This window comes from Telopea speciosissima, chromosome 1 (genome assembly GCF_018873765.1).
Source record: "Telopea speciosissima isolate NSW1024214 ecotype Mountain lineage chromosome 1, Tspe_v1, whole genome shotgun sequence".
Lineage (NCBI taxonomy): Eukaryota > Viridiplantae > Streptophyta > Magnoliopsida > Proteales > Proteaceae > Telopea > Telopea speciosissima.
Genome location: NC_057916.1, coordinates 4,295,000 through 4,310,465, shown reverse-complemented (window position 1 = coordinate 4,310,465; position 15,466 = coordinate 4,295,000). Strand labels below are relative to the sequence as shown.

The following is a 15,466-nucleotide window of genomic DNA, read 5'->3' as shown; positions in this document are numbered from 1 at the left end:
TGGCAAAAATGCAATACCACCAATTCTTTTTGGAAACTGGCTATGCTGCATGGGTTTGGTTGCTGGTGTTGGGTGTGGATATGTCGCTAGAATTTGAATCCTTCGGTCCTGCAATTCTTAGGGTATAGTGGCTCAAGTATTGTACCTGTTGTACTGATATAGGGAAATACCTCCATTTACCCAATTGATCTTAACAACACAGACCCATATCTGACCTTTCCTGAGTAAAGGTTAACTATAGATTGTCTTTTAAACATTTCAAGTCTTAGGCTTTTTGTTTTTTTTTTTTTTTTTTTTCTGGCTTATTAGATTAATAATAAGTTTGACCAATTTTCCTGAATGGATGTTAATAATTCCAAATTTTTTTTCAAATTTTATATCACATAGATGTTATTCAACGACTCAAAGATGATAATTAACAAGTATTAAAAATAGAAGTTAGAACTTTTGGCACTGAATTTTTTGAAAGGAAAATAATTCGTAGATTAACCTGAATCTGAATTTTTTATTGTATGCTTGTTTTATTAACTTTTTATTGCATCCTTAAATTGACGTAAGGAGGTATTGTGCCAATCTGAATTTTCAACTGTCATCAGAACTCGCAATGAGGAAACCCACATCGAAGAATTTGCGCAACCAACAACGGTTATCCGAGGTGCAGGAAGTTGATCTCCTTGAGTCATGGATTGAATTCGGGAAACCTGATTCTGGTTTGAACCCTTTATCGTTAGCACCATTGCTGAAAGACAGCCCGATTGGTCGCATAGACGAGAGCTCCTTCTCTAAGTATGCTGGATGCACAAGGTTCTATCAGTTGCCTCTGTCTAGGAAAACCAAAGATGGATTGAGTGATTCAAATTATACTGAGATGACAGAGATCCAGAGGGCTTCACTGCCGCATTCGTTGTGTGGGCGTGATATTCTCGGTGCTGCAAAAACTGGGTCGGGCAAGACACTCGCATTTCTCATTCCGGTGAGTTTAATTTATGTGGGTTATAGCTTTAATGCCTTTGTTCTATTAATTTTATTTTTTTTGGGGGGGGTGGCTGGGTGGTGGGTTCATTATAATAAGTGTAAGTGGTTGATCAATTCTCAAATTGTACCCTTCAGAAAACTGGATGGTGAATGGAATGCATGTGTTTTCCTGTTAGGAACCTAATTGATGAATTAAAAGTAGTATATATGGAAGCACATGAAATTTCCTTAACTACTTTTTCTTTGCTCTTGCTCAGACCCAGTTTATCATCTCTCTGCAGGTTGTGCCTCCTGTGATTTAAACTCACCAGTTGTGGGTTGTAGGTTTGTTGTTGCTATGCTACCAATTTTAGTATACTATGTAACATGCCAAAAGCATGAGTATTGATTAGATCCTTAACCAGTTTGGGTGGTAATGTTTCATATTATAGTAATTCTGTGTGCGTGATTGTAGCCCTTAAAATTTTGGATCTGTTGGCTGCCACCTGCAGAGTTTGTTCCAGTACTGATGTTGGGTATCTTCATTGAGAATGGATTATGGTTATAAACTTTGGAAATTGGGGTGGTGGTGGTGGTGGTGTAGAGAGAGAGAGATAATAGCTGATATTGGATGGTTTAGATCTGAGTCTAACGACCAGTTTGGATGGTGTTTAGCATTACGTTTTGATGTTTAAAATTTCAGAGCTAGATAGATCAACTTAAATCGAAAATATCGTAGGGAAAGATGGATGGATAGAAGGCTATCGATGGGTGTTCAAGAGAGGTAATGTAGGAGAGAAAACAATCATGTAGCCTCAGAATTATAGCTACATTCATATAACCAAAATCTATTGCAAAAAAAAAGAAAAGAAGGATAACTCCTAATTAGTCTCCACAACTGAAACCAACTCTTATCTCCTACCTCCTACCTCCTACCTCCTACGATTCCATGTTATTTAACTCCTATATTATAATTAAAATCTAATGCAATCTGGTTAACCTAAAAGTAGGTTCAGATCAAACCACAGATAAGCTCGCAAGACACAACCTTACAACCTGTGTAGTGAGGTTTTTAATAACTCGAGATGGACTAATCTGATGGCCTTGAATTCCTGGTCGAGTAACACTATAGAGGAGAGGAATAGTCCTCCAAATTTTGGCCAAGATCCAACGGATGGATCAGGAGATATGGCAGTGATCAGAAAGTAGAAACTTCCTTAAAACAGAATTAGTAACCGTCAAGAAATAATAACTAGGATCAGAAATTAGAAACCAATCAAAATATAAACATTCCAGAAGTGGAAACTGAGTTTAGGAGCCTGCAGAACAGTGTTAACAAATTAGAAACTTAGAAAACCCCAAATTAGCAAGTTAAAAGACAACCTGTATCTCAAGATCAGCACGTCTGATCGGCCTCAAGTTCTGGTTGAGTCTGGATACTGTAAAGGAGAACAAAGCATCAAAAGTTTACCCCAATCAAGTGGCTGGATCTGCTGTTACCACAGGGGTTTATTAAAATCAGAAATCAAAGAAATGGGGCATTGCAGGCTTAGCTTAACAGGGAAAAAGCAAATCAGAGCAGGGATTGCTTTTTAGATGGTAAACAATAGTGCAACCTAAGTTTCAGAAACGAAACACAGCAGGAAAATTTAATAGAATGCGTAGGAGAGACTTACAGATTTGTAGGAAAATAAAATAGAAACTGGAATAGAAGGAAAATTAAACATATTGGCCCATATAATCCATTTGACACTCAAAATTAAACATATGGGCCCAGTATTGGTTTCCTGTTGGACATGTTCTTTTGAACTGCATCAAAACCACAATTACATAAATAACACCAAGTATGCTAAATATCCCTATGAGACCAAAAGCCTGGTTTGGATCTGGTTATTCTTGTCTTGGTCTCTAGAATGGGTCAAGCCAGTCCTGTCATGGAAGTGCAACTGCATCCAGACCCTTCTAGGAGCTATAATGATCCCTGATTTAAATAGGAAGAAATTATATATATATATATATATATATACTTATATGGTGCAAATTTAGGAAAGAGAGATTTCGCAAAGTGACCATTTTAGATATCTGGGGCCAATCACAAGTAAAGAAGGTGACATAGAGGATGATGTTTCACAGAGAATTAAAGTAGGATGGATGAAGTGGCGAGGTGCATCCAGAGTGCTCTGTGACCGACGTATTCCTTTAAAGCTTAAAGGAAAGTTCTATAGGACTATTGCACGACCGGCCATGATGTATGGGGGCCTGGGGCGTAATGTTGGGCATTTAAGAAGTGTCATTGATAAGCTATGTGTAGCAGAGATGAGGATGTTAAGATGAATATGTGGAAAAACAAGGAAGGATAAAATTCGGAATGAACGTATTAGAGTGGACTTGAGAGTCGCCCCAATCAGTGACAAGCTCTGAGAGAGTCGTTTATCAACGGAGGCCTAGGGACCATAGTTGTCATGGCGTCGCCATGGTGTCCTGGCGCTGGAGAAGATGGCATATTGAGCTTCGACATGGCTTATGTATAAATATCGCCCGATATGGCGTCCATGGTGTCGCCATGGACGCCTTACCACGATATATGGGCATATCAGTCGATATTTGTGTAAAAAACTTGGGTTTTAATATTATTTTTTTTAAAACCATTTAAAAGCTTAAATGCTTTTTCCTTGATTTGTATTGGTCACATTAACAACAAAATTAAAACCATTAAACATTAAACAATACACTTTACTACTATACCCTAAATCCCTAATTGGAATTGGAATTGGAATTTGGGAGATATTAGAAATCACAAAGTGATTTGTCGAGACAGAGGAGAGACTTCGTGAGACAGAGACACGGAGATTGAGACTGAGACTGACGGAGTCAAGAAGACGAAGAAGTGAGAAGAAGAAGAAGAATAAGAACTGAAGCTGCAACTCTCGGCAAGTTTGAACCCCTCAGGCAACCTCCAGGTAAGTAATTTTTTATTTTTTATTTATTTGGTTCTTCTTCTTCTTCTCCAATCTCCTCCGTCCTCCGGCGACTCTTCTTCTTCTTCTTTGTCTTCAGTTCTTCTTCTTACTTCTTCGTCTTCTTCAGTTCTGGCAACTCTCTTCGTCAGTTCTTCTTCTTCTTCTCACTTCTTCGTCTTCTTAACTTCTTCTTCTTGCCTTGCAGCTGTAGGCTTGCTTACAGTCGCTCTTTTTTTTTCATTTTTTCTTCTTCTTGCCTTGCAGTTGCAGGTTTGCACACAATCATGGATCTCTCGGTTTTTTGTTTCTTCTTCTTGCCTTGCAGTTGCAGGCTTGCACATAGACAGAGAAGGTGGTTTTTTTCCCTTCTTCTTGCCCTGCACACAGCCACACATATACAATTACACACACAGAGACAGGGAAAGAATCGAGAGACAGAAGGTGTGAAACCCGCAAAAAAAAAAATAAAAAAAAAAATATTGAACTTTTGGAACCCGAGTGATTTCAAATTTTGGTTCAATTTTTCCCATGCTAACCTCAAGCTATGGGTAGCATCACATCTTTTTCCTGTGCTTGGCATGCTGGTTTGATGGCCTGCAAAGCCTCTCTCTGTCTTGGGCCGAATCCCAGGTAAGAATCCCATTTTATATGTATATATGTTGTATTTTTAATTAATTAGTGTATTAGGGGTAGAATAGTAATTTTTACCTAGTGGGACCCCGCACTGCAGCTACTGTGTCGGGTTTCTTGTCGGGCGGACGTTACAGGACCTCCCCCTTAATTAAACTCAATGCAAGTATAATTTAAAATATATTTATATAACGTTTTGTACGACCAAATAGGGTTAGAAGGGTATTTTAGTAAAATTGACTCTGTGGGACCCAGTTCCCCAGTGGGGAATGTAGTTCCGGATAGTTACCCGTATCCGGATCATCCCTGATGTCACATGACTTCATTCTGTAGCTGGAATAAGGTAATAAATACAAAAGAATCAGTTTTAGAAATAATTTATGACCAAAAGATGATTCTGCCCCTTAGTGCTTAAGTTTCTATAAATATAACCCTCTTTACACTATTCATTATTCACCAACAAAGAGAAGAGGAACCAGAATCGTTCCAGCCTTGGAGAACAAGAAAGAAAGAAGAAAAAGAGGAGAAGAAGAAGGGAAATGAGAAGCATACCTTGGAAATTCATCTTAGACTTGACCTTGGAGCATAAAGGCAAGGCTGCCATCATCCCTTCTTGCTGCTGATTTCAGGTAAGCTCTGAGAATCCCTGCTGTTTCCATCTCCTCGTCTAAATTTGATCTAATTTCAGCCTAGACTATGCCTAAATAGATTTCTGCCATTAAAGCTTTTAATCCAAGCTTAAACAGTGGAAGTTCCACCTAATTTCTTACTGTTTAGTGCTGTTTAGGTTCAGCTATGCCTGAAACTTCATGGTTGTACCTCTAATCAGCCCAATTGTTGTTTCTAATGGCAAACCATAAACCTTTAGTCAACTAATTTAGGTTTAATTGAAGAAATTCCTAAATTAACTAACTAATTATGAAATAGGAACCCAAAATAGATTGACTCACCTTGAATTAATGTTAAAACTCCTAATTTGGGCCATGCATGCAAAGATCTGGCCAATTGAAGCAAAACCCCCAAATTCGGACACTGACCCGGATGCTGTTGCAGGCCTAGGGGCGGTCGACCGGCTCACTGGAAGTCTGCATCCGGCTGCCCCTTTTTGTGTGATTGTTGGATTGATTCCTTAGGGTTTGACTTAGACTATTACCCTCTATATATGATGTTTTGATGTTTATTTAGGACTATTTTACTCCATTTTTGGTGAGGATTACTTGGCCTTTTGGGTTTCTAACTGACTAGGTTTATCGACTATCTCAGGTAAGGGGATTCGACCTTAATTTCCTGCGTGTTTATCACATTAATTTCAACTTTATGCTGAATGCCATGCTCATGCATCATTACCTTTATATAGGGGTGGCAACCGATCGGGTTTGGTCGGGCCTAGCCGGGTCTCACCAATTGTGCAGGCTACATCGTGTCCGACCATTTAAGTATTCGGTCCGGGCCATGTCGGGCTCGATCGGGGTTTGGTCAGTGTCGGTCTTTAATCGGGTACTAAAATCGGACTTTAATCGGGTCTTAACCGGGTTGTGGGCCTGTTTAACTTTTCATCGGGCCTTACCCGGGTCTTAATCGGGCATTTACAGAATTAAATTCCTACTTGAAAAAATAAAGAGAAAAGAAATGGGTTTCCACCAAAACACATTCAAGACCCAAATTTAGACCCAAATTTTCAAACCATAGTCTTTTCCTGAACTTATGTTTATTAGTTTCTACCAAAAAAAAGGAAGAACTTATGTTTATTAGTTTTTATTTACTGATTTGTTTCTTTTTGTAATTATAATTAACTCAAATTTATGAAGTGTTTTTGCTTATCAACTCAATCATCATTGACGGTACTGGGTTCGTCCTGCTATTTGTTTTCTCTTTGGAGCAAGAACACCCCCAGCCCTTTTTGTATATGTCTGGTTCTGATTCTATGAAATGAGAAGCTTAATGGAGAAGAATATAAACATTTTTCTGAGTTAAGGAAACCCATCAATTGAATTGCCCATTAATTTGGGCTTAATGGGCTAATCATTTTAAGGAGTTAAATAGGAAAAGAGAGAGGGTTATCAGGTGAGCTAAATGGATTAATGGAGGGTGGTTTGCTTAAAGGGTTGGGCTAGGTCGGGCTGTAGCTGGGCGGTCTAGGTCGGGCTTGAAAATGGTCGGTCCGGTCGGGTGCCCGACGGGCTAGGACCCCACACCGGGACCGCCCTATTATTAAACGTGTCGGGTTAAGCCCGACACGTTTAAGAATCGGTCCGATCCGGGTTGGGCTTTAACCGGGCCGGGCCTAGCCTGGAATTGACACCCCTACCTCTATACCTGGAGCATGTAGTTTTCTAGCTTTTATTTAATGCATTAGACTGCATGTAAAATAGGTTGCACAAAGACATACTGCATTGCATTTGTGACAGAAGGTGGGGGCAGGGATTTATTACAGATTTACAACAAGTAGTTCTCTCTGTTTTTTTTTAAAATTCTTCTTGCCTTGCAGTTGCAGGCTTGCACAGTCACTAATCTATGTTTTCATACTTTCATATACACTAATGGATATTACACTTTCATGAATTAAACCATAGTATATTAGTAGTACACTTTCATGTTGATTTTGATGTTATAGGATATATATTATATCATACTAAATGACATTAAAAATAGAGAAAATAAAAAATAAAACATGGTCGACATGCTTGCCATGACGGGCAACATGCCGATATATCGACGTGACACCCCTCCACCGACTTGGATCGCCGTGACGCCGTGACAACTATGCTAGGGACGCCCCAGTAAGGAGGAGTGATATGCTTCTGATTGAAGGAGCTAAAAGAGCGAGGGGCAGGCTTAAAATAACCATAGGAGAAGTGGTGAGGAAGGAATGCATAGTGTAGGTCTTGTCCCAACTCCCAAGTATGACCTCAGATAGAGCCTATTGGAGGGCAAGGATCCATGTAGCAGACCCCATTTAGCTGAGATTCTCTTCACGTGCTGGGTTGTGCCTCTTTCCTCTTACTAATCTTTCATTTCTCTATTTATTTCCACCTTTCATTTGGCATTTTCCATTCTTCATTTCTCTTCTATTTCCCCATCCTTCTCTCTTTTTTGGTCAGAACTGATTTTTCCTTACTTTGTTTTGTTTGGATCCATGCAGCCGACGCCATTAAGTTGGGATAAGGCTGAGTTTGTTGTTGTTGTGATTGCTCATATGTCAAATGATGATTGCTTTATTGGATGCCAAACCCTAAGAAATCTCTTTTGAAAAATGAAAAATGAATCATGTTATTATTTTTCCAGGTGTTAGAGAAATTGTATAGAGCAAGATGGGGTCCAGAGGATGGGGTAGGCAGCATCATAATTTCCCCGACAAGGGAATTAGCAGGTGAACTTTTTGACGTGTTGAGAAATGTAGGAGGGAATCATAGTTTTAGTGCAGGCCTTCTAATTGGTGGCCGCAAAGATGTTGACACAGAGAAAGAGCATGTCAACAATCTTAACATCTTAGTTTGCACTCCTGGTCGGCTTCTTCAGCACATGGATGAGACGCCGAATTTTGATTGTTCACAGCTCCAGGTCAAGCTATTCTTTTCTTTATTTTAACTTATTTTGTAGGATGGGAAGCAGTTGTTCTACTTGTTTCTGTGATACTTTTGGCACACATCCAGAGAGTAGAACCTATAATTTCGATGTTCGCACCTAAGATATTGCTATCAAATAATGAAGACAGTTGGATGATCATACATTTCTATAAATGGTTGTGATAGATGTGTATTGTTACAGAAAAGGAGTTGATAGACTTTGTTGCTACTTTATAAAATGGAACTGAGAAGCTTCATTGGCCAACTCAAAGAATTTTGAGGGGTTAGTCTGGATGTGCCAAATATATGATAAATGCAAGTACTCAGGTAGGATAGCTGCTTCTTATTCTTCCTCTCTCTCGGCATTATTTTATTCAGCTGCTGAGTTGGGTATGTTTTCCTAGCCAGCAAACAGGTGTTGGTGCTTGATGAGGCGGACAGGATTCTAGATTCAGGATTTAAAAAGGCATTAAACTCAATTCTTTCACAGCTCCCAAAACGGCGGCAAACCTTGCTGTTTTCAGCAACTCAAACAAAGTCTGTTCAGGATCTAGCAAGGTTAAGTTTGAAGGATCCAGAGTATATCAGTGTGCACGAGGAGTCTGTAACTGCTACTCCTAGTCGTTTGCAGCAGACTGCAATGATTGTTCCTCTTGATCAGAAGATAAACATGCTGTGGAGTTTCATAAAGACACATCTTAATTCTAAGATCCTTGTGTTTCTTTCGTGCTGCAAGCAGGTAATCCATGCCTCTTTTTCTTTATTTTCACTTTCTTTTATGCATTTGTTTGCAAAGAAATAGTAGACACTTATGGGATTATTTAGTCATGACTATTTGAAAGGCTTATGTAATTCCAGAGGCGTATAATAGAAATAATAAATATTATTTTTTTTGGTAGAAAGAAATATTAAGTATTAACTATCCTCAAAATTAGTCATATTAAGTTTCTGAAAAATTTCCCAAAGATGTTTCATACATGGTTAAATCTTGGGGCCAGGTGATGGCCTGGTGCCTTCGTAACTAGGATGCGGGACAGTATTAACCAAGGTGAGCCCTAATCAAGGGATTAACACATATAACAGTTTCTAAATTCAGTTACATTAGTGGTGATTACCGCAGCATCATTTTTAGGGTGTCTAGATTTCAATTCCAATATTGTGTTGAAGATAGAATTTACAGCGACATTGCAGCATAAACATATCCAAAAAGGAAGAAGATAAAAGCATAGTAACTTCACTTTAAAATCATGTTGCGTACTAATGATTCAGATTCCATTATTCAACACATCCACCATGTTGCCCGTCCAGCCCAAAACTGAACAAAGCAAGCATGGTTATGTGTACAGAGAAGCCTTGGTAAACTCCATATTGAACAGAACTTGGTAATCTTATGTCTTGGCCTCTGACAGGTGACTTCATGCCAAGGTGGCATCTAGGCAATGCCTTGAAAACTTTTGTTTCATATTGGGAAAGCATTACCACAGCCTACTACTGTATAGTTAGATCCTATTTAGACAACTTATTGGACTTACTGCAGGTTGTGGATTGTGAAAATGCCCTTGGTCTATCCCTGCACCTACATCACTATAACCATTTTTGTTTCACTAGTTATTGTTTTAGATAACGAATCACTCTATTGAACAGGTGAAATTTGTCTTTGATGCATTCAAGAAGTTGCGACCAGGAATCCCTTTGAAGTGTCTGCATGGACGGATGAAGCAGGAAAGAAGAATGGGAATATATTCTCAGTTCTGCGAGACACGATCAGTTCTCTTTGCAACTGATGTTGGATCAAGAGGACTTAATTTCAATAATGCAGTTGACTGGGTTGTCCAGGTTGGTATTGATTTGTCATGCAAACGCCAAATCCTGGCCCCACCTTTCAATTGTTATATCTAGCCAGTTAAATCTCAGAGAATTAAAATCTTGTTTATCTAGGTGGACTGTCCGGAGAATGTTGCATCTTACATTCATAGAGTTGGTCGAACTGCTCGTTATCATTCGGGGGGAAAGTCAGTTTTATTTTTGTTGCCTTCAGAAACAGAAATGCTGAAAAAATTGGAAGAGGCAAAAATACCGATTAAGGTCATAAAGGTAAATTTTATTATTTCTTTGACCTTTATGCATTATTGATCATAATTAGTTTAGGAGCAGCTTACGCCACTAGGTGGTTCCTAAGTGTGTTAGTTTTGTATCTATGCTACATTTTACAATCCATTACTTGCACCTTTTTGCTAATTCTTGAAGCTGTAATTGATATGTTTCAGGCGAACTCGAAAAGACTATTGTCTGTTTCTAAAGCATTGGCAGAGTTGCTAGTAAAGTATCCAGATATGCAATATCTAGCTCAAAGGGCTTTCGCCGTATATTTAAGATCTATATATAAGCAGCACGATAAAGAAGTCTTTGATGTGATGAAACTGCCGCTGGAAGATTTTTCTGCATCATTGGGGCTTCCTATGACCCCCAAAGTCCTTTTCTCGAATCAGAAAATCAAGTGGAAAAAATTACCTGAGGAAGAAGGTCCACCTCTTCAACATGGAAATGTTGTGAAAGATGAGGTGTTCAAAATTCGAAGAGAAAAACCACATGTTAATGAACTAGAGGAAGAAGTGGAACATGATTTCCTTTCAGCAAAGGAGGCTGCAGTGGAGGGAGAAGCAAATGAAGATTCTATGTAATCTCCTCATCTCGTTCAATCTTGAGGAAGTCTAGGAATGGTCCACTGCCAAAAAAAAAGAAAGGGGGGGGGGTATAGGTGAACTACATGTAAGATACTCGGTGATTGGTAAATTTTCCACACTGAAGATTGACCCAAATGGATCATCATACTCCCTATTCTAAAGGCTTTTTCATTGTCAAGATGAATGTTGGATGCCGTAGATCTCCTATGTTGGATGCTGAATGAAATTCCGAAATCCCTGTAGCTTAACAAGGTTTAGAGATCTAATATTTGTAGACCATCTGAACACCTTCCCTGATTCCTAAGATATCTTTCCCTGTAGTTTACAAGCCTAGTATTGATCGACAATCGTAAAAGCTTTTCCGGTTCCTAACATATCTGTTTCTATTACCCTTATGTTTTTTTTGTTTCAGTTGTCAATGTAAGCTTGATTTTAATTATTATTGTGTTTATAGCCCAGCAACCAGGATTTTGAAGAAGAAGAAACTGAAAATCAATGTACACAGACCAATAGGTACTAGAGTTGTTTTTGACGAGGAAGGCAATACACTTCCACCTCTTGCGGCATTAGCTGAGACAGCAAGTGCAGATGGCTTGCTTAAGCTTGACAAAGGTGAGTTCCACCCTTGAAATTTGACAAATGCAGATAAGAGTTTGGTTAATTCAGACATGAAGTAATGAGGATTTAGTCTTTTGCTTATAATGATTCAGCTGATATGCATCACACGCACATGCATATGCACTGCAAAATTGATGTGTTTTCAAGCACAGCCAAATATTCTCACTCAGCCCAAAGGGGCATGCCTTGTACTTTTAGCTACCTTGTGCACTTGTTTTTTGTTGTATCCTCTAATAATTAATTTCTGACCCCTGTTGCCTTCTGACCTCTGGTTTTACTTCAGTAAAAGAAAGATATGAGAAGTTGAAGGAAGAGATGAAGCAGCGGGACAAGGAGGACAAATTGTTACTCCGCCAGCGTCTCCGAGAGAAACGTACTAAGGAGAAGATGAAGTTGACGAAAGTGAGGCCTGAAGAAGAGGATGTTAGTGAGCATGAAGAAGATATTTCTGGGTCAGATGGAGAAGAAAGTCATAACAAAGCTAGGAAGAGATCAAAGATATACTTTGAGAGCGAGAGCGATGATGATGAAAAGAAAGGAAAGAAGGATAATGTTCGTTTTAGTGAAGACTCCATATCTCTAGGAGAGCAAGAAGCCCTGGCTCTTAAGTTGTTGAGTTCTATGCACTCATAAATGGTGGCGATTTTAGCTTAACGTAAACCGCCATATACAATTAATTAAGCAGGATGAGTGTTCTAAGCTTTTTTAATCCTTGCAAACTAGGAATTTTGTTCTGAGAAAAGTTTTGAGAAAATTTGTGCTGTTATCAGTAAGATGTGGGACAATGTAGTTTGTTTTCATCCTTTGTGGAGATATACTTGTGCAGAACTATTGAGCATATGGGTATTTAATATTAAATACCTTAAAAAAGTACACTGGCCATATACAAAGATTTACATCATCACTTCTCAAATGAGACTAATGAGGAACAAGCACTGATGATAACCAAACAGGACAACAATCTTCCAAAACATTTGAAAGAGGCATTACCTAGTGACCAAGAGGCTATACTATGAGCCTCCCAAAGGAATCTCTAGCAACAAACTCAAAAAGACCAATTTTCGAATGAATCCTTATACAGAAGTTCCAGAAGCTGTTGCAGTCCATCTTGAATTCAATGAAACTAGGCCAGTGGAATACCTAAACCGCAGTCTCATCTGAAGCAATGTAAAAAGGACATACATTGTGCACGAGGCTCTTGCCACTGTGGGGCTGGGGTGTGTTATATGGTATGCAGTCTTATCACAGCTTTGAGGAAAGGTTGTTTCCCGACTTGAATCCATGACCACTAGGTTGCAACGGAGCAATTTTACTGTTGTGCGGAGATCTACCCTCTCCACATCTGATGAAATATGGCCCTGCTAAAATCAATCATTAGGCTCTGAACCTTCTCTGCGTCTTTTCTAATATCATTTCCTTTAAAAATCAATAACTTGTTATAATCCAAAATGCAAGGTAAAGGAACAACTTTCTGTAACTTAAGGACTTTCCATCAATCAGAATAATGTTATGACAATCACTAACAATGACAACTAAAATAATAACAAACTAAGGCAGTGTTTGGTATGTATTCTAGGTCGATTTCGCATAAAATAAAATATACCTTTTGGCCTATTAAACGTAAAACATTACGATTTGGAGGAAACATATAAAATGCAGTGAATCCTGCTGTGGAACAGGAGTCCCCCTTGAAGCCAAAAAAGATTTGGCTTGATATCTGACATTATGTATGAAAGGGTCCTTGGCCAAGCACAGGGTGGTTTGATCTGCTGATCAATAGTCAGACGGGACATCATCATTTTCCCTATACCATTTCCGGAGGTTTTGCTCAAGTCTCGAATAAATTCGAAGACACATTCAAAGAAATTCTGACCGTCTGGGTGGAATGGTTTTTGTTAGAAGGATATGCTGATGGTGATGCCAAAGGTGGCGTTGAAAATTGCATATGGCATATTGAATTGTGTTTGGTGATTACTAATAAGGGCAATTACTATCACTACCCTACAATTAGCCTATATTTATTAAAACTACCTTACCTTAAACTTCTTTTCTGATACTACCCTGCTTTTAAATTTTTACATCTCCTTCTACCCTCATGTTTTTAAATACCTAGATTACCCTTTCCTTTTCACTTGTAACCTGCCAATCTATTTATCCATGAAAAAACCAATGGTAAAAATAAAGGACTTTCCCTCTCCCTCTCTCTTGGTTCATCTCCTTCCCTCTTTCCCGTCATTGGAGAGCTCAGATGTCTGAAACCAGACCTACGATTGTACTAGAAGGGACAACCCTCGAGGGTTTTTGGGATTCAGACTAAAGATCTGCCAGAAGGGAACCTACAATCTTCATTCTTCCTCAAGTATTAGAGGATTATTTGGTTTGTCAATAACGATAGATGCCACCACTTTATTATAGATGGATAAGGGATTATAAATATGGAATGTTAGCTAAGGATGACTCATAATCCTTATCTAACATATAAAACATGTGCACAATATATCTAAACATATACGATGAACCAAGACACTTTAACACAATTTAATGCTCTCCTAGTTGGCAAAAAATGTAGCATTAATGATATTTACTAGTCCTTGCTGTCAGTTTGAGGTGTCTTAACTTTGCCATCTCATTGAGTGGTGAAATTACTTTGTTGATAGTTATCTAGGACTTAATTCCTTACATTTGCAAATAATAGAGACAAAAAAAAAAAAAAAAAAAAAATTATAACAACCAAATAAAACTAAAAGGATGTACTTCAAATATATTTTTCATAATACCTAGAATTCTAGAACACAAGAACACAACCATGGACTGTTGAAGCTAGACTAATATAGAGAAGCTCTTGAAGAACAAAGCAAGCCACTTAAATCTCCTCTCCGTTCGGCTCTCCGGCGGCGGCACTCCTCGAGGTCCCAATCTGTGGTGGTGGTGGAGGATTACCCATAAGGGTTTCTATCCTCTCATCAATGAGCTTCATTTTTTCATCAGCCAACTTTGACAGATCCTTTAAATCTGTTACATCAAGTATGTTCTGATCATGAAAATCCTTGTTTTTCAAACATTCATTAAAAAGCTTTGTAATCTTAAGCTTTCTATTCTTCTTTCGAACCCTCTTCAATTTCTCTTCTACTCTTGCAATCCTTTGCTTCAGATACTCTTCATGGGTCACCTTCTTCCTACATTGTTGTATCTCAGGGAGGTTCTTGTACAAATTAATCATATTTTCCACTTCTAGTGGAGAAGGCCAGACAATAGGCTCTTCTTCTTTACAAGGACCATAAATCACAGCACAAATTGGAACATCACAAAGTGTGTGAAGTTCATGAAGCTTCTTCATTATTCCCTTCTTTCTTCTGTTGAAGGTGGCTTTCCTTGCTGCCATTTCAGGGATCAACTCAAGCTTGATCTTCTTAGGCATGACAGCTGCAAGGGTGATAAGAGGAGAAGTGCTGAAGGGTTTTTTGTGGTTTCTCTTGCTTGCTCCAGTTGGCTTATATAATAAGAAGTGTATATATATATAGGTGATATAATAGTAAAGTTAGAAATGGATGGAAAGAAATTTACCAAAAAAAAAAAAAAAAAAAGGATGGAAAGAATTGAGAGAGATTTAATGTTTAGTAACGTTAAAAAATAAAGAAGTTTTATTTTCCAATGGGCATACACCCATTGGAAAATAAGGAGGTCTTTTCCAAATGGGAGAAAAGAGGAAGACACATGTTATGCATCCTGGTGTCGTGTTCAACCTTTTCTCCAGAATGTCTAGAGATGAGAGGTTTCTGCATGGTTTTTGTTTGGACGACGATAAATGTAAATATATAATTGATTACGATTGTTTCAACAAAAAAAGGAATAGGAAACGACACGAAGGATTTTTTATTTAATATTTACTAGAATGGATATAGGGGAAATGACCATGATCTACGTGATAATTAAAGATAGTAATGTCGGCTGGTGTTGGAGACAAACTATTGATGCAAGTTTATAAATTTCATAAATGATATACGAGAAAAAGAACACTGTTTAGTTATGCGCCCCTGCTTCTAGACACAGTGGG

General features: G+C 38.4%; 2 protein-coding genes across 2 annotated transcripts; one reads left to right on the top strand and one right to left on the bottom strand.

The window, feature by feature from the left end:
• The first annotated feature begins 576 nt into the window (after positions 1 to 576).
• LOC122659352 (DEAD-box ATP-dependent RNA helicase 32) lies at positions 577 to 12,212 on the top strand. Its single transcript, XM_043854471.1, has 8 exons — positions 577 to 973; positions 7,830 to 8,105; positions 8,526 to 8,849; positions 9,755 to 9,946; positions 10,049 to 10,204; positions 10,378 to 10,787; positions 11,249 to 11,406; positions 11,696 to 12,212. The coding sequence occupies exons 1-8, from the start codon at positions 605 to 607 to the stop codon at positions 12,043 to 12,045; spliced, it is 2,235 nt and encodes a 744-aa protein (XP_043710406.1). The 5' UTR covers positions 577 to 604; the 3' UTR covers positions 12,046 to 12,212.
• Positions 12,213 to 14,275: 2,063 nt separating this feature from the next.
• Positions 14,276 to 14,830, bottom strand: LOC122645538 (agamous-like MADS-box protein AGL80). The gene has a single exon (XM_043838850.1). The coding sequence runs from the start codon at positions 14,828 to 14,830 to the stop codon at positions 14,276 to 14,278; it is 555 nt and encodes a 184-aa protein (XP_043694785.1).
• Between the last annotated feature and the right edge of the window lie 636 nt (positions 14,831 to 15,466).

What these genes read in the sequence shown, in the direction of transcription:
- LOC122659352 (XM_043854471.1), top strand. Translation starts at nt 605, where the DNA reads ATGAGGAAACCCACATCGAAGAATTTGCGCAACCAACAACGGTTATCC. An exon ending in CACTCGCATTTCTCATTCCG is followed by an intron (nt 974 to 7,829) that starts GTGAGTTTAATT and finishes TTATTTTTCCAG; the next exon opens with GTGTTAGAGAAATTGTATAG. An exon ending in TTGATTGTTCACAGCTCCAG is followed by an intron (nt 8,106 to 8,525) that starts GTCAAGCTATTC and finishes GCCAGCAAACAG; the next exon opens with GTGTTGGTGCTTGATGAGGC.
- LOC122645538 (XM_043838850.1), bottom strand. Translation starts at nt 14,830, where the DNA reads ATGCCTAAGAAGATCAAGCTTGAGTTGATCCCTGAAATGGCAGCAAGG.